General features: G+C 37.6%; 1 protein-coding gene across 1 annotated transcript; it reads right to left on the reverse strand.

Annotated features, from left to right (window-relative positions):
* Window positions 1-469: 469 nt before the first annotated feature.
* On the reverse strand, window positions 470-24,753 carry LOC107679597 (lysine-specific demethylase 7B-like). The gene is made up of 20 exons (XM_016475186.1): window positions 24,569-24,753; window positions 14,092-14,177; window positions 13,758-13,875; window positions 12,126-12,286; window positions 9,031-9,172; window positions 8,737-8,923; window positions 8,266-8,428; window positions 6,639-6,726; window positions 5,626-5,732; window positions 5,421-5,512; window positions 5,085-5,171; window positions 4,098-4,340; window positions 3,893-4,017; window positions 3,467-3,648; window positions 3,078-3,175; window positions 2,828-2,997; window positions 2,596-2,744; window positions 2,461-2,519; window positions 2,042-2,306; window positions 470-1,540 (listed from the first exon to the last, which is right to left on the reverse strand). The coding sequence occupies exons 1-20, from the start codon at window positions 24,664-24,666 to the stop codon at window positions 1,452-1,454; spliced, it is 2,709 nt and encodes a 902-aa protein (XP_016330672.1). The 5' UTR covers window positions 24,667-24,753; the 3' UTR covers window positions 470-1,451.
* Window positions 24,754-26,080: the final 1,327 nt, after the last annotated feature.

The following is a 26,080-nucleotide window of genomic DNA, read 5'->3' on the forward strand; positions in this document are numbered from 1 at the left end:
CCATCTTAAATGTCTCGTTTTCTCACTATACACAGCACCAGTTCAAACAGTATTTCACTGCTTCAGAATTTTATGAGGCAGCTGAACTTTATACTTATGGAAACAACATGTTTCTGAAACCAGATCCTTAGAATATCAGTAAAAACAGCCAAATAACAGGTGGTAACTTTGCTGGTTGAGTACAAATTCACAATGTCTTTTTTTTTTTTTTCAAATACACTGGCGAGGTAAAAATGAAAGATTTTAACATAATGGGACAATTTGGGCAGGTATTTTGATTATATATTAGCTTCTTATTACACAACACGTATGTTGTTACTGACAACCTCCTAAATGCTCAATGAAATAAATTGTTCTCTTTCATCAGTAATAAATATGTAATTTAATAACAGTATAGAAAATAAAAATAAAGCACCAAGATAAAGAAATAAATTAAGGGAAAATGTCTCTTGCCTCATAATTCACAATGTCTTTTTTTTTTTTTTTCAAATACACTGCGAGGTAAAAATGAAAGATTTTAACATAATGGGACAATTTGGGCAGGTATTTTGATTATATATTAGCTTCTTATTACACAACACGTATGTTGTTACTGACAACCTCCTAAATGCTCAATGAAATAAATTGTTCTCTTTCATCAGTAATAAATATGTAATTTAATAACAGTATAGAAAATAAAAATAAAGCACCAAGATAAAGAAATAAATTAAGGGAAAATGTCTCTTGCCTCATTTGAATGATACCTTCAAGTACCATTTAAAGTCAGTCTCCGGATGCCCACTAGGCGGCAACAGAGGACCAAATATAACTAAACTACCCAGTGCTCCTTAGCGAGCGATTTTAAAATGACAAGATGAATACAAATGTTGACAAAAATACATTTTTTTTCTTTAATTTCTCTCAAAATGTGAGAACATTTTGATTGAAAGGTAGTTCAACCAGTCATCCTGGGTGAATTTTGTCTTGAGACATTAATGCTATTTTTCTTCACTGGAGTAATTTGCTAGGAAAAGTTGGTTGCAATCACAAAATGAGCAGCCCAAAAAAGTAAAGCACCTTTATGAAATCAGTTCATCACTCAATTGCCGTCTTGCTTAAGATGCACATCCTCGAAGTGACGTGTTTTTAGTTTATTTTAGTTATTATGTAGTTTAGTTTAGGAAGCAGCCTGGCAACATTCTAGTCTTCGCTTTTGTAGAGTAAACCTGATTTTGGATGCCATCGTTGAGAACCGAAAGCCTTCAAAAGTGATGTTTTCAGTCTTATTTCCTTTCAGTCGCCTTGTTAGTTTGGATGCATATTAGCAAAATGTGTTGGATGAAGTGGTTATTCAGATTAATCCAAAGCTTTTGAGCCAGTGTGTTGAATCAAACACACTTTATACCCTGTCACCTTTAACATGCACACACAGCATCCCAATCTTCTGCAGGCGGCGACTGCCATCACTGGAACTACACAAAGAAAGGTTTGTGTCTGCTCAATTTGAGAATCTTGCCCAATCGCTGCTTCGCTGTGGCCATACCTTTCTTAGGACGTTTACCTACAAGAAAGAGAAAGGCAAAAAAAAAAAAAAAGGTTTAAATAAAAAATCTAAATAAATAACATTTATAAAATGGTAATTTTATAATAATTTATCATAATTTACAATATGTATTTATAAATAAAAACATAAATAATCAAAATTAAAAACAAAACAAATAAACAAAAACAAACAAATACAAATAAAAACAAATACAAATAAAAATCTAAACAAAAATAAAACAAAAAATGCAAAACCAAATAAAAACAAAATAAAAAACATGAATAATAAGTTAAAAATAACAAGTAAAACAATGATACAACAATAAACAAAAAACAAATAAGTAAACAAAAGAAAAACAAAAATACACATAAAAATAAAAGCAAAAACAAATAAATAACATGAATAAATAAAAACAACAAACATACAATACCTAAACAAGATTTACTAGTATCTTAACAGTAAAACATGCAGGTTTCGTGTTAAAATGTTTAATGTGCAGAAAAAATGGTGATGCTGTACCTTTGGTGGCTTGATTGCTGATTGGTGGGGGATTTGAAGCAGGCCTCTTGGATGGGTGCAGAGGTGGCAATAGGGATGTTTCACAGTATTGGTAGGCCAAAGTGGGGCTTTCCCCGTGGGCTGGGGAGTGTGTGTGACTGCTCCAAGCTTCACTGCTGCTGTTGCTGCCGCTGCCCTGGCTGTCCATGAAGTTCTTGTGTTCCTGGATCCTATGCTTGAGTTTGGCAGGACATCCTCCTTTTGAATCATGCTCCCGAAAGCCCTCCTAAAGATAACAATAAAAAAAGACTGAACCGAAACATTGGCCATTGGAGTAAATGCAAAAATATATATCAATCAAAAATAAATTACAAAACTGCATAATCTCTCCTATAACATATGGCAGATAAGGATTGGGTTTACAGAAGAACTGGGTTTACCTGTGATGAATTGCTGTCTGAATCCTGGTTCTCCTCTCCTGATGCAGCCTCCTTTCTACCTGAGAATGGAAAAAGAACATATGCAGTGGTTCATCAAAATAATATTTTATAAGAAAAACTCTCATGAACTCTTACTGTAGTCAGGGGAGGGATGGTTGGTTCGAGACCACCAGGATTCTTGTGAACTTCTGGGATCTTCTGATGGGTGAGAATACAACAGCCCTGCCATAGACAGCATTCCCTGGATAGCATCCACTTCTGTGCTTGGCGAGGTAGCGTATTCACTGCAAATGCGATGTAGTTTTAAACCACTGGATTTCAAAAACACACACAACCCTAAATTGTTCCCCAGCACGTCAGCTCTCACCTTTTACCACATTTTTCAAAAGGGTCAAGCTTTTGCCTGGATCGATGCGTATCCGTCATGTAGCTGGAGCAACTTTTGGTCTTACTTTGGCCGTCTCCACTCGTCCTAATCTTTTCATCTTCCTCTTCCTCTGAAGAGCTTTCAGATTCTCCCTCAGAGCAGTTCTTTTTCTGCATGGACAGGAAAAGAGGATTAAACCTAAACTAGGACTCTATGCGCTTCCTGTGCACGAAGGGAAATGGCAACATACCCGTGTAGTGTAGTCCTCATCTAATTCAGAGTCCGATGAGATGTCTGAAAGTACCGATTCTCTGTTCCTGAGATCTGAACTCTCTTGCTTATTAAGATCTGTGGAAAAAAATAGCTCACTATTACGGGCAGGGACATTTAAAAAAAATTATTTTTTATACACTAGCTGAGAAAATAAGCAATACAGACAGTTGAAACGTGGTTTTATGCAAATATCTAGTGACTAGAGCACACAAAATTGCATAAAAGGATAAATAAAGGCTAAAATAAATAAATATTGCACACAATATTTACTGACATTTTTTTAATGTATTTTTGTATTTATTTATTTTGTGTATTATATATGGAGAAAGTCAACTGCAGTGCTGAATCTAAGACTTTTGATGGTACCTGCAAAGGAATTCACTTCTCTGGCTACATGATGCTGATCTCTCTCTTTCATTTCAATATCCACTTCCTGTTCTTCCTCTTTAGATACTAGTTTAATCTTGAGTAAATCCATCTTCACATCTCTGGAGCCTTCGTCTTCTTTTATCCTTGGTCTTTTTTCTCCAGCATGCTGCCTGTTATCTCTGCGTGGACAATCAGATGGGGAAAAAGGACATGTTCCCAAAATTACATGACCAACATAAGCCAAAAAAAAAAAAACAGTCATTTCAACTGACTATTACCTCGCATAATCCTTCTAAATTTAACAATAAGTGTCATCAAGGCCTGTATGTGTCATTTGTATTTGGCAACGTGGTGATTCATATGCTACATTTACTGCAGCTCCTGATTAATGTGTGATAATCTTCATAGGTTAATGTGGTTTACCTGACTATATGTCCATTGCACAGCACCAGACGCAGTTTGTTGTCCAAGCTCCGCTCCGCCACTGCAGCTGAGGCCGTGGAGACCTTGTTGAACTTGCCATTGACCGTCAGGTTAAAGGAGGCATCCTAAAAGACCATCGTTTTTTTAGACGATTCTCTATAGATTAGCCTGAATGGCATTTACGGTATTCATTAATTCCACTTACCTCCTCATAAGTACCCATTTCAAGTTTTTTTAAGACTTCCTGGGTGTGCTGCTCGAAGATGTCGAGGTTAGAAGGAACTTTAGGGCCGTGAGAGTGATGATGGTGATGATGGTGGTGGTCACGAAGACGTCTGGCTGTCCTGCATGCGTGAGAACCTCTCTCGTGTGCCGACCTCGTGGAAGGACACGCAGAGATTCCATGAGATTTCATTAGCTTGCTTCCACAGTTCCCATTCTGATAATCCTTGGGTGTTTGAAACAGCATTGTGAGTTCAAATACAACAACTACAATATCAGTTAATAATGTAGCATTGAGAACTTTTTCATCTCCAAAGAACTGTAACACTTAAGAAGACTACACTACAAAAATGTATTCATATTAAGACCATTTTCACTGAGCATTAAGAACTATTTTCACTGATTATTTTAACTGATAAATTACTGATATTACAATTGTATGCTATTTTGTCTTAATACATTTAAAATAAAATACAAAACTAAAATCGGTAATTTTAAACACTACAAGTTAATTTAGGCATGAAAAATGGATATGATCTATTGAATAATATTAGTAGTAGTATTTAAAAAAATTAACCATAAGTGAATGTTAGCTGATGGCAAAGATAATCTAAAATAAAAATATGGGAAATGAGCATGAGCAATTTTAAGTGTTCTTATTCATATTATCATATAATAAAAGCAGCAACAGAACTAAAATCAAAGTAAAAAAAAATATATATATAATAATATCCTTCTGATTTCTTGTTTTTAAATAGTTTTTCATTTTAGCTCTTTTTGCTTTTTTATCATTTAATTTTCTTTTATTTTTCTGGTGTTGTGCTTTTTAATGCCTTTCTGTAGAACTTCTATTTAAAAAAAAAAAAAAAAAAAAGTATATAACCTACAACATTAAAACTGTAAATGCATTCTTTTAGACGTGACTGCCCAAGCAAGCAAGTTTCAGCATGTTTCAAGCAGTCTGGCTTACCTCAAGGTACTGTATTTCCTTGGTGAGCATTTTAATGAGATGGTTGGGTCTGATATGGTCAGGGACCTCGCTGGCTGGCTCGGTGACCTGCGGAAGATGAGCAGACATGGCAGACAATAAGGGGTTTGTGCCACAGAGCAAACCTCAGGTTCCCACCCAAAACCACTGACACCAGATATCGGCCCCTGTGGGACGCCCCTTGCCCTCATTATTCCAACAGGGATTATAATCTACAATGGGATGATTGCAGGTGGTTTTAGAGTTAATTTGAAGTTTGCATTTAATCTCAAGATCTGATCTGACAGATCTGGTGTGGTAAGCCACTACTTCCTTCACCTCTCTCTTTAGCCAGTTCCTCAGTGCAGTAATCAAAGCTTTCACTCCCTTGATCAGGTATTCTGGAGGCAGGCAGTTATCTTCTCGGGATTCTGATGACAGACAATAAACAGTTGATTAGGAGGGACACCCGGGAACGTTGTGGCAGCATGCCAGTGATTTAAGTGCTCTGTATTGACATGCTGAGTGATTTAAGATGACGTACCTTTGAGAGTCTCCAGCAGATTCTTTGCTACATACCAACAAATAGCCTCAAAATAAGGAAACTTAAAGAGGTCTGGAGTCTTCAGACGGCGCTCCATCTCATAGCACCTAATACGAGGACAGAATCAGTTACATTTAAGCCACAATATACACACAACTCAGAAAACAATATGCTTATTTGAAAAAAAAAAAAAAAATGCAAAAACACTAGACAGCAAAAAAACGTTTCTTGATAAGATAATTTTTGGTTTCAAGGGTTGGGTATATTAATATTTCTTTCTTTATGTTATACTTTTGTTGCTGTTTTTATTATTATTGTTGTTGTTTATTTTTGTTGTTATTAGTAATAATAATAAAATTTGTTGTATTTTTACTTTAATTTTTTGCTTTATACTTGGCCACATGTCACGTCACTTTCACTGTCACTTTCACTTTCAATAATAATAATAATTATTATTATTTTATGCTGTTAAGGACATTTCCTTCTAGAAGATAATTTCTGGGATAAAAATATGTATACAAGTAAAAAAATAAACAAAAAACATGTATATATGATAAAATCAGAGTCAGACTTGTAACCCAAAGGTTGCGGGTTCGAGTCTCAGTACTGGCAGGGATTTGTAGATGGGGGGAGTGAATGACCAGCGCTCTCTTCCACTCTCAATACCACAACTGAGGCGAGACCCTTGAGCAAGGCACCGAATCCCCAACTGCTCCCTGAGTTGGGTGCCATAGCAAAAATGGCTGCCCACTGCTCCGGGTGTGTGTTCTTTGTGTGTGTGTGTGTGTGTGTGTGTGTGTGTGTGTGTGTGTGTGTGTGTTTGTTCACTACTCACTGCTGTGTGTGTGCAATCGGATGGGTTAAATGCAGAGCACAAATTTCAAGTATGGGATACCATACTTGGCTAAACGTCACGTCACTTTTTTTTTTCAAAGCTAACAGAATAAATAAAAAGCCACAGCACTTCAATTCTGATTGAATGAAGTCTTTAAAAAGTGAAAGTGCTCACTCACCTGAGCTGCATGCCTATGTTGAGGTTGTGGAGGAAGTTTCCTCCGAAAGCCATGCAATCCTGAGAGGTGAGAACAGCATGGATCCATCCTGCAAGAGAGGTCATGAATGTGTCAACAGCTGACCGACAGATGCAAACACATCCAGACATCTGGTCTGAACTGCAGCTGTCCCTTAGCTGACAGAGAGCCATTCATATCCGCTGTACAGCAAAGCTGGACCGAGAAAGATTTCACAAAATCCACAGAAATGTTTTGGACAATTTAGACTTTCAATTCATAGTAATATCACGCCAACACCTAAAAAACATGCTTGTACACCAAACTGTATAAATGCACAGAACTTTCAACATAATGGCAACCAAAAGTTGACATACATGTGCTGGGTGGGCCATCCATTGCAGCGATTATATGGCTAACGGAGATCTGCTGAGCTGAATCAAACCCCCAGTGTGTTTCAAAAGCACTGCAGAGCCCACCAAACAACCAGTCTGTCAACTACATCCACGACGTTCTGTCTACGCTCAAACATATAGGCCACATGCGAAGGGTTGGAATGCATAAATATACATTAGATTCAAAGGCAGAGCCCCGACAATGAGCAACTTTAATACCGTAGGTTTTGTAGGACTTTTGAAGTCTGTGTCACAGCGGGGGACGTGCAGAATCTCACGGTCTTAAACTGGTCTGCTAGTGCCATCAACACAGCTGGGAACCAGATTCATTGAAGACCACGTATCCTGACTTGCTCATTTTGAGTGTGGGGTTTCATAAAACATTCAGATTATGATGCCACCCATATATACCTTATTATATGACTTCATATATGACATGAAGACATGATGACGATATAATACTGGATGTTCATATGAGTACTGTAACTCAAAAAAGGGTTTGGAGCTTCACTAATGAACCATTAGTACCAGACTGGATAACACATTGCTAAGATTCATGTGGCTTTCTGGGTGGTAAGAGTTTCTGCTTGTTCCTGCTATTTCTGAACCTGAAACGAAGAGCACAAATCAGCCCTGACTTTCCTGTGGAACTGCCATTAAAGACAGCTGCTCTACAAAGTGGAATACCAGTTACTCTGCAGTTCCTCTTGAGCCAACATTGGTTGTCAGTAAAAAGTCCTGAGATAAACATAATACTTACTTTTTGCACTACTAGCAAATAAAATAATGACTGTTTTTAAGCAGGTTTTCACTCAAACAGTAGCCCCGCCCCAAACCCACACCATTGGTTAAGCCTGTTGCTATGCCAGGTTGGCTTAAAGTCAGCATGAAGCTGAAGTTGTGATCATCTTTTCTTCCCTGTTGTGATGTATACAGAGTAAAACAGCTTCTCAAACAAGAAAGGAAATGTAAGGCGTGACTTGATTTTGTCCTTTGGAAATTGATTGGATCATTGTCGTTTGCTATTACAATCTCATGTGAATGACATGACAATACATAATACAAATATACATAATACAAATAGAATTTATTTGAGAACTTCAGCAAGAAAAAAAATGATGTCATTTCATTTTATTTTATAAGAATGCTAATCTATCACCATTTAAAATAATCAATAAATAATTAAATAATTGTATTTTTTATTAAAATAAAATAAAATAAAATTATGTACTAACCTGTAGGGATCAGAAGTGTTGTTCCCTGCTGCACGACACACTTGTAGCACTTGTCCACTTTCTTCCCGAAAAACACTTCACTCTGGGTTGGAGATGAGCTCCACTCCTCATATAGTGCAAGGTTGGCTGGGGTGGGTTTTATCAAGTAAAAAATCTTCTCCCCCTACAGGGAAGAGAATTAAAAAGTAATTTATTATCCCTATATTCTAGTTGGTGTCAAATAATGAAGCAATTCTATTTTATTTATTTATTTATTTTTTAAATAATAAGGTACAGTATCATTCAAAAGTTTGGGGTCAGAAGATTTTTAATGTTTTGAAAAAGGCCTCTCATGCTCACTAAGCCTGCAATTAGGCATTACTTATTTTGAAAACAGCTGTACAGCTTAAACTTTTATGGAAACTATGATACATTTTTTTGTCAAGATTCTCTAATGAATAGAAAGTTCAAATGCTCATAATGTGCACTTACCCACAGGACATGGTACCACACAGATGTGCCCCCAAAATCAATATGGAAGTCGGTATAACTGTCCTTCACGCCCATTAAGCAGTACTTCTGCACAAAGGGTTTGGGAAAGTAAGAGTCATCAGGCCAGTAGTTCTCCACCCAAGACATCTTCTGAGCGATATCAGGGACCACCACCAGCTCTGACATCCTGAGTGCAAGGTTGGAATCACAATGAACATTTCTCCACACCGAGGAAAAGCACCTTTGTGTTCAACATTAGCCGTAACAAATTTGGTGCTTTAAAACAATACTAACTTGGTGTCTGAAAACTCCAGACTGATGACGTTGAGGACTTTGGGCCGCTGAGGGCTGTAGTAATACTTCACAAATGCACTCAGTTTCATCTTGCTGTCTGCTTGCCTGGCCACATCGATGACATCAATCACTTTGTCGCCTCCTGTAAGCAAAGGGAGCAAGTTGAGTGATGTGCATGTGCGGGCATCAAAGGAACAGCAACCAAAAACAAATATCATTACCCAAACAAACTCAACAGGATAAATTGCAATAATCAACATCATTAAATGGCCATAAAGCATATTTTAAATAAAAGAATGACTGCCTTTTGGCACTAAAAAGTTTCCCAGGGCCATCTCTCCTCAGATGCTCCAGTGAAAGATCTGCTTCATTTGATGTTTCTTCACAAGAAATCAGCTGATGTTTATAACTGTGAGAGAGACAACTGGCAGGAAGAACATCAGAACCCATCAGAAAGCTGCTGGGAAAAGTCTCAAACACAAAGCAGGACAGCTGGTGCTTGTGTACACAAACGGCACCCTAGTGCATCTAGCCAGAAACAGACTCATCTCACAAAGAAGACCATAAAGAGATCATTTATTGCTGTTCTGGGATCAGGTACATCAACATGACTTGCAACACTGCCAATAAAAATGTCTACTGGATCCTTTATGGATTCAAATGCACACTGGTGGCTACAACAAATATGGGTTTGATTTAAAAATCCAAGCACCCCAAGCTCCAAGACTGTAATAAGTGTTTATATGTGTATAAATTAAAGCATTTATGCTATTAATTACTCCTTTTATCCACTAACAACAAACATTTTAATAGTTCTGGAGACATAAGATGTCTTTTATGATCTCAAAAGCACGTTTCCAAAGCAATGAAGGACAAAAGAGGCTTTCACAAAAGCAGGTGGAGAGTGCGGTTCGTCATTATAAGGAAATGGCAATGTAGAAAAAAAACCCAGTGTTCAATTTTGTTGGCTGGAGAGCCATGCAGGCAAGATGCCCATTGAAGTAACTGAATTAGCTGGGCAGCTAGCCTGCAGTTAGCAGTCAGAAGTGCATTAAGGACGAAAGCTAGAGCTTTTAGTGCGAGCTCCAGACGTAACGTCACTGCAGTTAACTTTAAAATTCATAACTTTTTTATTTTTTTGGCAGGCATGTTGTCAGACTTTCAACTTAAAATAGCACACTTCTTAAATTTAAATTAATTTAAGCTTTATCCTTTGCATGCTAAACAGAAGAAATAATGGGAATGCACCAAAATTTTGGTGACTAAAAATATTCAGCCCGAAAACAAGAAATCAGTTTGGGCCAAAATAGTTAAACAGGTCGAAATCATTGACTGACGTTTTATTAGTGCCAATGACGAGTTTTGACTGTTTCAGTGTCTATTTCGTGTGCACAACATGGATAAGCTACAACAGGTTAGCAGTATTGATGCACTTTACTGTGACCAAAAATTATGCTAAAGTACCTGTAAAATTTGTTCTAATATATAGAGAGATCATTGCCAAAGAACTTTACTACAACTGGTTTAATTTATCACCCGAGTATACGAAACCCTGAACAGCATAAAGAGTTCAATTATCCAGTTACCCAAATTTAATTACCAAAATTTTATTTTCAGTTCCAGTTTTCAGCTAAATGAAAACCTGAATTTCATTTTGATGGATCACTGTTTAAAAACCAACTTGAAATGAATTGACGCTAAAGCCCTGTTCACACTACAAGCGACGCGCAACGTCAAAGCGACACGATCCTATTCATTTAAATTCAGAGCTGGCGATTTCCGGCGACACGAGCAACAGCGACCATTGGTTGAGAATCCTTCAACTTTATGCAAATGAAGAGTGACTTTCGGGAGTGACAGCCAATAGGAAAGAAGATGGTAGAGCTCATGTGATCGTTCTCCTCTCAGCTCTGGCAGTGACGCTGTTTGCGTTTTTGCCGTAGATAAACATACGCGATGGAAAAGAGCAGGCTCTGTTTCTCATTCATTTTTGTTTTTACGTACAGATTTATATATTATATTATATTATATTATATTATATTATATTATATTTAGTCTTTTGCCTCCAATATGTTTCTATTTAGCTGCAAGAAAACGCTGCTAGTGTGAATGCAGCTTAAGGAATGTCGCACCTATTGATGGTTGTTGCTAAAAAGTCACACTTACGTTGCTTAGAAAACTGTACAGACAAGCATCTCTGACATTCCTCACAAATTCTCTGTCTTGCATCTCAATAGCTAATTTTGCCAGCAAATCAGCATGTTTTTGCAGAATTTAGAGCGAAAATGTCAACAATTAGCATTTTGTGCTAATATTAGAAATGTGCTAAAGTGTTTACAGAGGAAATCGGGGATAAAGAGGTTGTGACGAAAAGTTTGAACCATATTTGTTGGGTCACACAATATTATTCGGTGTGAATTCCAGGTATATGAGGCTAACTTTTAAAAATCTGTGAAAAAAAAACACTTAGCGGGTTGCTAGCTTAAATGCTAAATACATTAGTAGCAGCCTGACAGAAGTTATGGGGTCACCAGAAGGTGCAGCAGTAGCAAACCTTTTGTCACCTTACTTTAAGTCCAATATAATCACACTTCCATTCCCAGTGGGCCGCAGGCTCCCCCTCAGGACCCAAATGGAGCAGCTGATCGCTGTGTGTATCGCGATAACAATACATTATACACACAAATGTGAGAGGTAGAGGAGTGAGCTGTAACCTAAACTTTACGGACAAAGCTCAGTGGGGAAGATATACCGACTGTGTAACCAGACACTATAAGGACCAGGCTCTCAATGAGATGAGGCCTGCTAGGCTGGTGTAAGGAACACCACTTTTATCTGCACTCTTATTTCATTACAGGTTGATTAATGTTTGCTAAAAGGTTAGACCCATCTGACTCACCTAAGATTAACATCTGATCTCCGCAGTGGCTGGACTGTAATGCAACTCCATTACATGAAGACAACTCTTAATGGAATTAATATTTAAACCCATGAAGCACTGCTGCTCAATGGCTATAATGTAGAGCAAAATGGGTAAAGGTGAAAGAAACAGGGTGAAAAGGATGACAGTAACTGATTCCACTCTCCCTCCTTACCGACATAGCGCTCGACATCCTTGACGGAGAAATCTGGTGGAGGTAAGCAGAGGCCGAGCCCTTCCATTTTGTGTACAGCGATGGGATAGCGGAAGCCATGCCTTTCCAGATACCTCTGGGTGACCTGACTGCCCTGCATTGGCTGCAAGATCTCATCTCCACTGCAGATTAAAACACAGGAGAATTACTGATTAGAGAGCAGATCTGAGCAACAAGAAGCACAAACTATTCAAGCAAGAATTGAAAAGAAACTGAAGTTTATTCACTGAAATTCTTGAATATGCCCAAGCTGTTTCAGTGTATTCATGAAAGAAGTATCAATGTCCAATGCACAAATATAATGGTTTAGAGCTCAGTTGATTTCTTTCTTAAATAAATGCTGTTAATTTAGAATTTTTTTGTACTCATCAAAGATTCCTGGAAATAATTAATGTTTCTTAAAGGGGTCATTGGATGCCCATTTTCCACAAGTTGATATGATTATTTAGGGTCTTAATGAAAAGTCTATAACATACTTTGTTTAAAATTTCTCAATGGTAGTGCAAAAAACACCCTTTTAACCCCGTCAAAATCAGCTCTGTTTTCAGCACGCGGTTCTAGTCCATGTTGCTTTAAATGCTAAGGAGCTCTGCTGACCCCGCCCCTCTCTTCCGTGGGTGACGAGCCGTTCTCATGATACAGTTTACTTTAGCCACGGAACTTGCTAACTAGCACGTTATTAGGAAAGGCGATTTGCAAAGATTCATAAAAAAACCCTTATACTCACTTCTACTGTAGATGAAGCTGGATCACGAATGATTCGCGCAAACATAGACGCATTTAGGCAGATCGGGGATCGGCGCATTCACTTCAAAAACAAAAGTAACGTTAATCCTCTGCATCTTCAGCGGCTCAGATGTCTGGAGTAAATGATGTCTGCTATATTCATTATTACATCCAACAACAAAACACCTCAATAGCTTAATCGGAGACATTCTTGTCTTCCTCTGCACCGCAGTCGACACAATGGCGGACAGCTCACAGCTCACTCAGGGCGGGTCTAAGGTAAGACACCAGTACAGTCTGTGCTGAAATGCTACTGTCAATCAACTATCGTGGGAGGGGCCTGTACAGAACTACGTCATTCTGACAGGAACCTCAGAACAGCCTGATTTGAAAAAGGGGATTTTAAAATAGGGATTTAAAAAAAAAAACACTGGGTGGATTTTTATCATTATAGGGTGGATGTGTACACACACTTCCAACACACATTTATGTTCAAACAACAACAAAAGTGAATTTTGCATCCGATGACCTCTTTAAGCACCAAATCAGCATATTAGAATGATTTCTGAACGACTGTAAGACACTGAAGACTGGATCTATGGCTGCTGAAAATTAGTGTAGTGTACATGTTGTATGGACAACTTTTATGGTTCTTTTGCATTCTTTGTGAAGCTTCAAAGAGCAAACTATTTCTTTAACTTTAGTCCTGACTCGCACTAAACAGATTTCTAGAAAATGCCACAATAATCACTGGTTTTCAAAGAAGAACATTAGTTGTGCCCATATGTATAATGTGGCATAATGAGCAGCAACAAGCGCTGGAGTGCTGTCATGATGGTGTTGGTTTCCCACAGCTGGCACACGTACTTGGGGAAGGTCCTTGTCTGCAGCTCCCGCACAAACACAGAGGTGCCAGCCTGCACTGGCTTACTGCCGTCATCTGGCTCGGTGTAGTCGTGTCTGTGCCAGTTTCTTCGCTTCTTCACTGTAAATTCAGGCAGAGAGAACTCAATATGGCTGGCCTCAGAACAATACCGCAGTCATCACTAGACTACCACAATGCCACAAACATCTGTTGTGCACCACTGCTTGTGATCACAACGGTTCAGCTGACTAGACATACTGTGAATCCTCTTAAACCAGTTCCAGTCTCCATCTGATTAGTCTTATAAAAAAAAAAGTAAAAAAAGTGGATACATACTCAGAGATGGTCCATGGTGGACGTCACAGCTGGGACAGTGGTAAACGTCTATGTCCACAGCATGGTGCTCTTCTACCTCAACACAGCTGCAAGAAAATAACATGTCAATTTTTATTTGTTTAAAAGATTTGTACACATTAAATAGTTTTCTGAGGATACTATATGTTGCAATGACCAATGAATCTGTGATGTAAGTTAGGCCAAAATCTTAATTGTATAAGAAGTAAAATCTGAAAAAAAAGGTATCATGCATTGTTCAAAAGTTTGGGGTTGGTAAGATTTTTTTTTGTGTTTTAAAGAAGTGCTTATGCTTTCCAAGGCTGCATTTATTTGATCAAAAAGACAGTAAAATTGTAATATTGTGAAGTATTACAATAATATTATTTTATAATATTATTTTGCAATTTAAAATAATTGTTTTCTATTTGAATATGTTAAAATGTAATTTATTCCTGTGATGGTAAAGCTGAATTTTCAGCATCATTACTCTGGTATTCAGTGTCACTTCAGAAATTTTTGATCCTTCAGAAATCATTCTAATATGCTAATCAAGAAACATTTGTCATTATGATCAATGTTGAAAACAGTTGTGCTGCTTAATATTTTTATGGCAAGTGTGATACTTTTTTCCTGGAATCTTTGAGCAACATTTATTTATATTAAATAGAAATCTTTTGTAACAATATAAATATACTTGCTGTTTTTTTTAATCTATTTAATGCATCCTTAATGAATTAAAAAAAAATTAATGACCCCAAACTTTTGAATGTTAGTTTATATTGTGCTTCTTGTCTCAAATAAAGCTAAAAACAGTATTTTTCAGACAGGTCTAGCTAATGCTAATGAAGAAGATCCTAGCTACCTTTCTCAAAGTCTGATAAAAAAAGCATGTTATCATGCTCTTGCTAACCAAAACAGCTGTTCTTACCAGACAGAACGGAAAATGTTTTATGACCATTTTCAGCATTAGCATATTTCCATGATTATGAACAACATAAAATTATTTGCCATCATTTTTAACGAAGCACTGATTAGTGATTACACATAAAACCTGTTTTAGCCAAGTAAATAGATTTGAGGAAGGAGGACAAGATCTTGTATGACATTGTTAGGCTGCATGGTACTTAACGTCAATGCTAAACATAAGTTGCTAAATGTTCATCAAACAATAAGCAAAGTTGCTGAAGGAGTTTATTAAAACATTCCCCACAACTGAAGAGTTCAGTGGCTTTTTGAACAAACTTAGTAGCCTCGATTATCGCATATAGCACACATTAAACTGTAAAACGTTCCAAACCATGCTTGAAATCTAATCCTGCCAAAGACTGAACAGATTCTGCAGTGACCGAGGAGTAACTCCAGACTGGGTCATCTACGGTCGATTATGTTTAACCCCAGACAGGCCTGGCTAAACCAGAACTCCAGATGTGAGGTTACATATGGTTGGGCTCCAGGGCACGAGACATGAAGTGAACGGGGGAAGGGAGTGTGTTTGTGTTGGAAACAAGTGTGGGAAACGGCAACATTGAGTGGCAATGGTGTGTCCACATCAAAAGATGTAAATTAGCCTTCCTACTGGGAAAATTTGGGGTTTTGTGTTTTTTTTTTTCCAATGCCACAAGAACAAGAGGTATTATATAGCCACATTATTAACAACATCAGCTGCCAAACAAATAAAAAACGTTCCACAAATTTCAGTCCTTTAAAAATGTGTTTTCAGTGTTTTTTTTGTTGTTTGTTTTTAGCTTGCTCAAAAAAGTTTAAGTATTAAGTCATTTTTAAAATGAACTCAGATGTATACAGAATTGCAAGATATAAATGTGCAATTCTGAGGGAAAAAAAGTCAGGATTGTAAGATTTCTGCAGAATTATGAGTTAATGTCACGCAATTGTGTTTTTTCCTGCCTCTGATAGAAAAAAAAAAAGAAAAGGTAATTGTGACCATCTCATAATTCAGACTTTATTCAGGAATTGTCCCAAATCCTATCCTAATTGTATATTGTTCCTTACATTCCAAAATGTAATTCTGAAAACAAAAAAAGCACATCAAAATACTCACATTTCTATCATACACCCCAATTTTCAGTTAATTTTTTGTAAAACATTTTCTTTTTTTGTAAATAGAAAGTTCCTACTCACACTTGCACACAATCAAACTTGGATCACCAAGTTCAATTATGGCGCTTTTCCACTGCATGGTACGGCACGGTACGCCTCGGTACGGTTCACTTTTGGGGGGTTTTCCACTGGGTACTAGTGATGCGCGGATGAGCTAAAACGTCACCCGAATCCGCAGCTTCAAATAAATTATCCACCCGCCAACCGCCCGCACCTGTATTTTTGTCTGATTTAGATAACCGCACCCGACCCGCACCCGATCATCACATTAGGGTTCGTACGGTCATAAAAAACCTGGAAAAGTCATTGAACAGCAATTTCCGAGTCGTACCACGCAGTGGAAAAGCACCATTACATGCAAGCCAAGTACCAATGGTATTTGGTTTCAATGAACTGGATTCATGCTAACCAAGCTTGGTTTGAAGTGGCATAAGGGTGATATTATCAAAAAATGAACTAGTTAATAGTCAGACGTTTTATATTGCAGAAATTATGCACCAATCGGAAGGAAGTGCACCACATCAACATCTACGTACATTTTTTTTCCTCAAAGGAGCCAGAACAAACTGATCTAGCTGCCACTGCAAATGCTGGCCAAGAACTTTCCCTCCCTCCGTTTCCTTCAGACTCTCACTCGTGATTGTGATGAGACAACCAAAAAGGACATGCAGGAAGTGACTCATGGAGATCATTACATTACATCACAGCGCCTCAGTTCTTGACCTACTGTAGGACGAAACACTGGCTTTCTCCTCAAATCTGGGAGAAAGGTTTACTCCTACTCCGTCTGAGTAATCTGTAGTAAGGTACACTGCGTCACTAAAAACAGAGTTTTTGAGTCACGATAACAGATGCTGAAACATTCTGTTGCCAAGCAAGATGGGTGAAAAGAACAGCACTGGGTGCATGGGAGAGAAAAGACTGAATCTGAATGAGTTCTGGCCTCAAGAGAGCTTACATCACGAGGGACCGGTGGGTTGCTAGTGTAATATGAAGATTCAAGCAGAAAGAGAGAATGATGCAACAAGCAAAGGAAATATGAAGTGCAATATTATTGGCAAGTCTGCTGTAAAGAGTTAAATTATGAAATAATGGTGATGAAATAATACAGGGTTGCAGTCAAGTACTCACATAAATAACGAGTAAACTGATTACTTGAAGTATTTTGAAATAAGTAAAAAATTATGAGTTTACATATTAGAGTATGAGTTACTGTTTTTCTTGATGTTATTAATGCTTATTGCTCATTTATTTGTATACAAATATGTGAATAAAACTATTAATTTTATTCACAAACATTATCAACAATTGTTTAAAAATAAACCAACCACATATTTTTCTTTTTATATAAATAAATAAATAAGCATGGCATCAAACACGTCAAGAAAAAGTAAAATTTTACAATACAGTTCAATGTTACTTTTAAAATACAAAAAATTCTTTAATTCAATAAAAACGGTCTATTTTACCCAATATTTGTTTGCGTATTGCACTGTTTACATGCTAAATCAGTGTAAAAAAAAAAAAAAGTTTCCATCTCTGTTAGGAACTTGTCTTTGAAGTCAGCTGACTATCGAGTGTTTCTTTCCTTTAATGCTGGTTTGGAAATATCTGAGAATAAATCTATCATTGTGTTTCGTGTTCCACTATTACAGTTTCCCTGTTAAAGCAGATAAGCAAGCCCACATCCATAACGCTGTCACAAACAAATTCCACAAAACCTCATGGGATTTGCTAAACCGTGCACTTTTCATCGTCAAGAGGGTGGTTCAGCATGAAATAGGATAATAGCATTAAAGTATGAGAGGCGCAGTAACGGACTTGTTTGTTTCAGTGTTATTTTATTAATTTAAATCTTACCAGACTATTGCATTTTCTCATTGCCAAGGCTTACGCTGTTGCACTGGTATTGCATGTTGTTTTGTCAGGAGTGGAGGGGGGATCCTGACGAGAAACAGAATGTCATTGCATCTGTCCAAATCCTTTGTCTAAAAAGGACGCACATCACAACAAAACAACATCGACATAACGTACTAGATAATCGTACTGGATGATTCTTTGACTAAAAACTGACTGATTTGAGAAATAACAACACACGCAAGCCTCTAGGCACCGTTCCTTCAATATCATAAATCTGGAAGGAAGAGCCTTTAAGCCCTAAAAAGATGTTGGGATTTGGCCTCAAAAGACATGAGAGCACACTGAGTTTTTTTCAAGACTGTGAAGGGCGAGATCCTCTTCCACGGTTGAAGAACGCTCTGACAACAGCCATTCCTCACAGAGCTCTTATGACCTGCCATTTAGCCTGAATAGAGATAGTCATTACCCAGCGGAAATGTAGGTTTGATCTGGAGATGGAACAAGTCCAAGCAAACAATAAGAGGATGTGGCCATTTTTCTCAACGGCACGTTTTTGGAGAAGTGCCAATGGGCCCCCCAGTGAGAGCGCAAAATATTCCTGATGGTTCCTGAGATAATGGGTAAGGGCTGGTTTTGTGCAGCTTGTTAGGTCAAATGTAGATCCTAGCAAGGGATTTAGTAGCAGAAGGTATGGTTTGGAAGATATTTGAAGGCTCCTTTGAAGGAGCCATTGCAAGTGCATAAACCCAACAAACCAATGAGATCTCCTGAAGGCTTAACCAGTCATTCACGTAGACTGCAAGCAGATGAAAAGAGTCTCCATGGTGATGGCAAGTTCACAGGCAGAACTCACAGTATGTAAGCCATATATCCCATTATGGTCTCAGAATCCCACTTTGTACTATGGTTTGAGCCTGAGGCCTCCTTGCTGACTAAAGCATGCATAAAAATGTGGAGAATTTTAACTCTAATGTCTATTTAGTCTATCACAACCGCTCCTGATTTGTGCTACTAAAGAATTAGGAATGGGAATTGGAAGAAAATGTAATGATTCAGAAAGATTCAGAAATGCTTAACCCAAAAATGTATATTCTGCCATCATCATCTACTCAGCCTCATGTTGTTCCAAACCTGCATGACTTACTTTCTTCTGCTGAACACAAAAGAAGATATTTTGAAGAACGTGCAAAAAAAAAGACAGAAAAAATATATTTTTTCACAGAACAAAAGGAGCTATACAGGTTTCGAACAACATGAAAGTGAGTAAATTTGAGGAAAAAAATGTCTTATTGCATTGAATCACTTTAAAGTTCTACAAACACATTTATTCCATCAAGTTATTTCACCGTCTCATTTCTTTTTCATCCAGTAATCATTTACATACCCTCATATCTTTTTAAAGCCGACTTCCTTTTGTCTGTGGATCCCAATATCTGAGTGGGATTTTCCATACAGTGAAAGTCAATAATAGTCCATACAGTTAATGAAGTCAATAACTTAAATTTAGGTCTTTCTGCCACAAAAGCCATCACAAAATCGTGGTCAAATTAGCAAAACTAACAAAAAGAAGGTCAATTGTCCCTTATCATAATCAACACGAAACACCGTTTACTTAGGGCTAAACAGCTTTTTATTGGTGCAAATTTGCATATTCAAAGTTTAACAAACTTGAATCCAATGCAAAATTTGTGTGGGGAAATGCTTCTTCTTTTAACGTTCCACACACAAAATTACAGACTGGATGGATTCCTATTGAGATGACTGCATCACGCCTGCAAAAATTTGGCAAACCCCTGGTCACCATTCACGTTCATTGTATGGAAAAGAGCAACGTGAACAACACTCTGCTAAACATCTCCTTTTGTGTTCTACAGAAGAAAGCAAGCTCATCTAAGTTTGGATTGTCAAGAGGGTGAGTAAATGATGATAGAAGTCTCATTTGTTTAACCTTCTGAAAGCCTAAAGTGTAGTTCTATAACCTCAGGTCTGGGTAAACAAGTCAAATTTAGCATATTTACTTGACTTTAATTTATAGTGGCCCTAATTATGAGGTGGAAGTGTTGGGTTTCCGAGTTGGACAGCAAAGCAGAACCTGACAATGACCTCTTGTATCTATCAATCAGTCCCAAGCTTGAGTTACTCGTCATTTAGTGGACACTTTTCATCCTGTGTCGCCTACAACACTCTAATTGCAAAGACAGTCCTCTGAAATAAACTATGGTTAAGTGCTTTGCTTGAGGGCACAATGATAGAACAGTAAGACAAAGTGGCTGAGCAGGACTGTGAGGTGAACCAATTCTCTTTGTTTTAACCAAAACCTTCACTGCAAAGAACACAGAGGACACTATTAGTTTTGATGTGTGGCTGCACTTATTCGCTAAATTAAGCCTGACTGAGGGAAGTCAGGGAGGAAATGGTGTGCACAAAAAAAGGCAGCCAACAGACAGTGAAGCAGCAGGAAACATAACATAAAATGAGGGCAACGAAAGATAAACTAAGCCTTCCCCTCTCCAACTTATGTCTCTGTGAAGAAACCGACCATCTGTCTTAAACGCAGACGAGCCCCTGAGAGTAATGAGCACAGGAAGTTGCATTTAGCATAGGAAACCAGGCTTTACTGCTTCAAACCCACAAGCTTGGCCAAGACCATCACCCCAACAGGGGACAGGGGACTTCCTCCAGACGCAACTGTGCTGCAAACTCTTGCCTTTGTTTAGAAATCTAAACACAAACAAGACTGTAACTGCCACTGAAAATAGCATAGACCCTACTAGAGAGACACCATCGTTTAAATGTTTGGGGCCATTTTTGGAAATAATTACTTTTATTCAGCAAGGATGCATTAAATTGATCAAAAAAGTAAAGACATTTATAATGTTACAAAAGATTTTATTTCAAATAAATACTGTTCTTTTGAACTTTCTATTTATCAAAGAATCCCAAAAATCATGTTTCATGGTTTCCACAAAAACATTAAAGGGGTCATATGATGCGATTTCAAGTTTTCCTTTCTCTTTGGAGTGTTACAAGCTCTTGGTGCATAAAGAAGATCTGTAAAGTTGCAAAGACTAAAGTCTCAAATCCAAAGAGATATTCTTAAAAATGAAGAGTCAACCACGCCTACCTAAAACGGCTCGTTCTAACACGCCCCCACATGTCTACATCACGATGTGGAAATATTAGCATAACAAATAAATGCAGCCTTGGTGAGCATAAGAGACTTCTTTCAACCTTGGTTTGAGGCGACATTCCCACAGCTCTAACTACTTTCCCTTTTCAATGCATTAAAATACAATTAACAGCCCTTATTAGATATGACAGATGTGACAGATGACCAGTGAGATCATTCGGTCTATTCATAAAGTGGATAAGGGTGTTGAAATCAATAGGTTGGCAACCTAAGGCCGTTAATCATAACATAAGCAGTCTGTGAAAAATCCATCTGACAAACAGCTCAAATAATGTTGTTACTAAGGACTATGGAAAACCGATATCCAGAGATCTACTCTACTTGTGTTTAGAATCATGTAATCATATTTATGGAAGAGATTTTATTGTCATTTAGCAAAAGCAACTATACATAAGATTCCATCAGATTATTATCACAATTTTATCCTAATTGATATTCTAGTGAAGCAGCACATGTTCGCAGGATCATCTCATCATGATCAAGAATCCCTAAAGTTCCATACAAAACACCGGGGTGACCTTTCGACCAGGCTAATCCAAGTAAAAAAACCTGGGCTGACAAGACAGAAGTCATCTATCTCTACTCAGTGTTTTCAACCTCAGAGGGACATTGATGAATGGGGCTTGAACTTGCCTCTGGGCAGCGAGGCCTCCATCAATCTTTTCCCTCCTACAAACACACAAGCACACCCACGCACGTGCATCATGCATGCAAATACACGCATTATTCAAAAGACAGAGACGCATAGAGAATCACAGACCTCAGAACTGATTTAAGAGGATTTGCTGAGGATAAACTAACCATTTAAACAAGTCATTAGTAACATTCCATTTCCAAGGTCACTGTAAATGCTGTAAAACTGGCCTGCACCTGACAGGTAAGGCATGTATGGGCAGTTTTTTGAAAGGTTGAAACTGTACGACTGGGCCTCTTGTCATGAATATCAGGAGTTTTGTAATCCTCTGAGGCCTTCACCCCCAGGGGCTCCTGCCTCCCAAACCAGGCTGTGCATGGAGCCAGATAACAGCCAGGACTGAGCGACCGGCTAGACGGCTTAATCCCATTGGTGGCAGGCAGCAGTGCCACATGGAACCTTTGAGTAACAGAACAAAACACATCAACCACACATCCTGAAAATATGATTAGTCCATGTTATCAACACACCACAATGCTGTAATGCAAAGATACAGAAGCCCCTTGGCAAAATTCAACATCACTTGCAATTCAAACACACAGGCCTACTGCAAGAATGCCTGAAAACCATGCTAAATATTTATATTCTATAGAAAGGGTGGGGAATTTAGGATCTTTCTGACTGACTTTTAAAATGCTGTTATTTATTCAGACCATCACAGGTCTAAGCTGTGGTGTGATTTGCAATGATAATAATATTATTTTTAATATTTTAAATAATTTAAATGTACATTAATTGTCTATAATAGTAATAATAAAAGTTATTATTGTTAATTTCACATTTATATATATAAATATCATATTTAAATATGAATAATAAATATAATAATAATTTAAATAATAAATGTAAATAATTTAAATAATTTATATAAAATATTTTCTCATATTGTTTTGTTATATATATATATATATATATATATATATATATATAAAACATTCAAATGTTAATGCAATAATAATAATAATAATAATCTGCATTTGTTTAAACATTTATAATGTTGTATGAAGAAATATTTCAGCAGAAAAAACTATAATACGCACATAGCTTATCTATAACACTTATTTAATATTTACATCTCCCATTTCTTCTCTACATTAATGTGTAAAGCTTCGCAAGTAAACTAAAACAAACGAGCCACCCAGCAATTTCACACTTATAAACAAGCAACACGATGTTCTTGCACGCTTTCCGGCAATATTTACGGTTCAAGCTAATTTTATCCCGTGCATTTCACACATGGCTTCAGCTCCGCGCTGCACAAGTCAAACGGTACCTGTCCCTTTAAGAGGCGGAACCACATGCCCATATTTGTAAAACTGGGGGATTTAAATACCCGACCCCAGCTGTCAATCAAAAAGACCAAACAATCACAGAAACCTAAGGCGCTGAGCTCCATTACAAACGCGACTTTCCTTTTTATATTTAATACTCCCATAAAACCTAGCAAACCCCAAAACCAGACGCTACTTTCCAAGCAATATGTAATGCACATTTAACGAGAGAAATAGGGAACGGTCTGATCTCGTAAACTCAACCACACGTCTTTGTTTAGTTACCCCCCCATTCCCCGTGTAACTTTTCATCGAAACCCCCCACGTTTCCTCACGCTTCACAGACTGACTGCTGCAGAACAACCAACAAAGAAATAACCTGCATGTCATATACATTTAATTTACGAGCTAAGAGCAATACAATTCGCAATACGGGCTGCATAAAAATAAAACAAACCATTAAATAAATAAATAAATAAAATAAATAAGCAGATGTTGCTCGGCACGCCAATGTTAATGCTGAACGCGAATTCCTAACAGTATAAAACTCTTAAAATGCTCGTTTTATTTTCTGTTAACACCTCTACAGTAGCAACCATTACAGTTTATAATTTTTTTAACAATAAGAAATAAGACAAGTATTGAGAAAACATTACGCACGAGTTCACTCGAAAGCGTGCAAGTTTCAGCACCACATCGATCAAGACTTCGTTCAAAATCACATCTATTCCATTTTAAACAGTTTCATCCTTCTTCGTAATTAAAAGTAGCAGTATGCTCTTTGAATTGTTTATCTCTCATCTTATGTTTCCATTTTAGTAGGCTATTTGCTGTTTGACATGTAGCACGTTGACCCAACTGCTGTTAAGTGTGAAACATTAATAAACCTTCACTTGACGTCTAACACACCACAATCTCAAGTGCACTTCGATGCTGACATTTATTTACTTTTATGTGACACAAAACTACATAAGGGGTTAATGTCAGCTGATGCTCTGCAACTCCTAACCACAAAGCTTCTGAGAAAACCCTACGTGAACCCAATTTTGCTGCTCGGATCGCTGGATTTTTTTGAGAAGCCATGATAAAACAGTCCAATGTTACTGCAAAACAATAACGAAGCTTTAACAGACCGGTAACACGAGCGTTTATATTGTGAAAACTGCAAAGGGGACGATTAACGCCTGGAAATATTGACAAAGCAGCGCGTGAAATCGTCTCAGTGCGAGCGAGCGAGCTCAACGCACGGCTTACTGACACCCGAAGTGCCATAGGATTTCATAGGCGGGTATTTCGTTGCCTTTCCGACGCAGCGGATGACGAAGACACGGTTGAATTCCTTACCTGCCGTGAAACCAGTCCTTACAAATATCGCATTCTATCATAAACCGGCTCACATCGTACGGCTGCCGGCAGACGCAATACAGCTGGGCCGTCGCCATCTTCGGACTGTCCCCAAACAACGCAGCCAAGCTGGAATCGGGTTGGGCGGTGATTCCTTCTAATTATGCGGAAACAACACAGAGAGGCGCGCGAAGGAGGGGCGCTGAGAGCATGCCGTGACGCCACGCATAAACACTGAGCGCGAGGCACGCCAAGTCGCTTCATCATTACATAATAATACGATAATATAGGGTGATAATAAAAAGCACTGAATGAAAGAAACGAGTCATGGATGCATAAATGAGAGTTTTTAAAGTCCATTCAGGAGATTTAACCTTCTGAAAAGAGCACATATTTAGAGACAAGGCTCAAAGACTAGGATATCTTATGCAAAATTGTAAAAAATAATTTCTTTGGTCTTGTTTGAGATGCAGTTTTTATGAGGAAAGAGATATTTCCCCCTATATTTTCAATACGGGCTGTCCAGAATTTACCTCTAGAAACTGTGAACCTCTGTAAATGTGTTTGTCAAACTTATATGCTTTAATAGCCACCATGCATGATGGGAAGCAGACAAACAAACAAACAAAAATCCTAAATGACATTTTTACACTGTGAGATTATTTTTTATGTTATATTAAGAAATTATATAGGGCTAACATTTAAATAAGTCTGAAATTTATGATTTTTTAAATATAACATTTGGTTAATTTCAGTATGTTTTGCTACATTTTGTTACTCTTGATATCTATGTATATATGTATATATAATAATAATAATAATAATAATCATCATCATCATCATAATAAACATGTTCAACTCACATTTTAGGACCACCACTGCAATATTTTTTATTTTGACACGATATTTATGACATTAAGCAGTCCCATTAAAAAAATATTTAGCATAAATAAAAGGCAGTACAACAAATGCCATGTAAATATTTTACAATTTAAAAATATATAATTATTTTAGTATAGATTTTGTTTTATAATATTTTGCATGATGTAATAAGTATGGGGATACCTGCTGGTCATAAACAATGTCACTTTAAAAATAAATGATGTATTATACTTTCATGTTGTTGCATTGAATTATTGCTGTGTTTGTTGCATAATATTGATTTCCTGCTGTGTCGAATAAAGCATAATGGTAAATCTGCTAATCTGCTAGTCCTGAAACTTTGAGGAGAAGGTTGACAATGGCACCACCTTGTGCAATATCTGATCATTACAGTTGATTTAAAAGCGCAACTCTCTGACTACATACACGTATATAAACTGCAAGCGACGCGACAAACTACAACGGTTCTATTATAATGAACAACTCTGCGACGCGGTGAAATGAAGCGGCGTTGATTACAAGTTTGTCGCGTCGCGTCGCGTCAGATGGGGTTTGAGCGTCGGGGCGTCGCCTTGGCTCGACCCGGACCAATCGGGATTCCGCTCAATACTTTGTAAACAACACAGTTGC

Source organism: Sinocyclocheilus anshuiensis, unplaced genomic scaffold (assembly GCF_001515605.1).
Source record: "Sinocyclocheilus anshuiensis isolate Anshui unplaced genomic scaffold, SAMN03320099.WGS_v1.1 scaffold288, whole genome shotgun sequence".
Classification (NCBI taxonomy): domain Eukaryota; kingdom Metazoa; phylum Chordata; class Actinopteri; order Cypriniformes; family Cyprinidae; genus Sinocyclocheilus; species Sinocyclocheilus anshuiensis.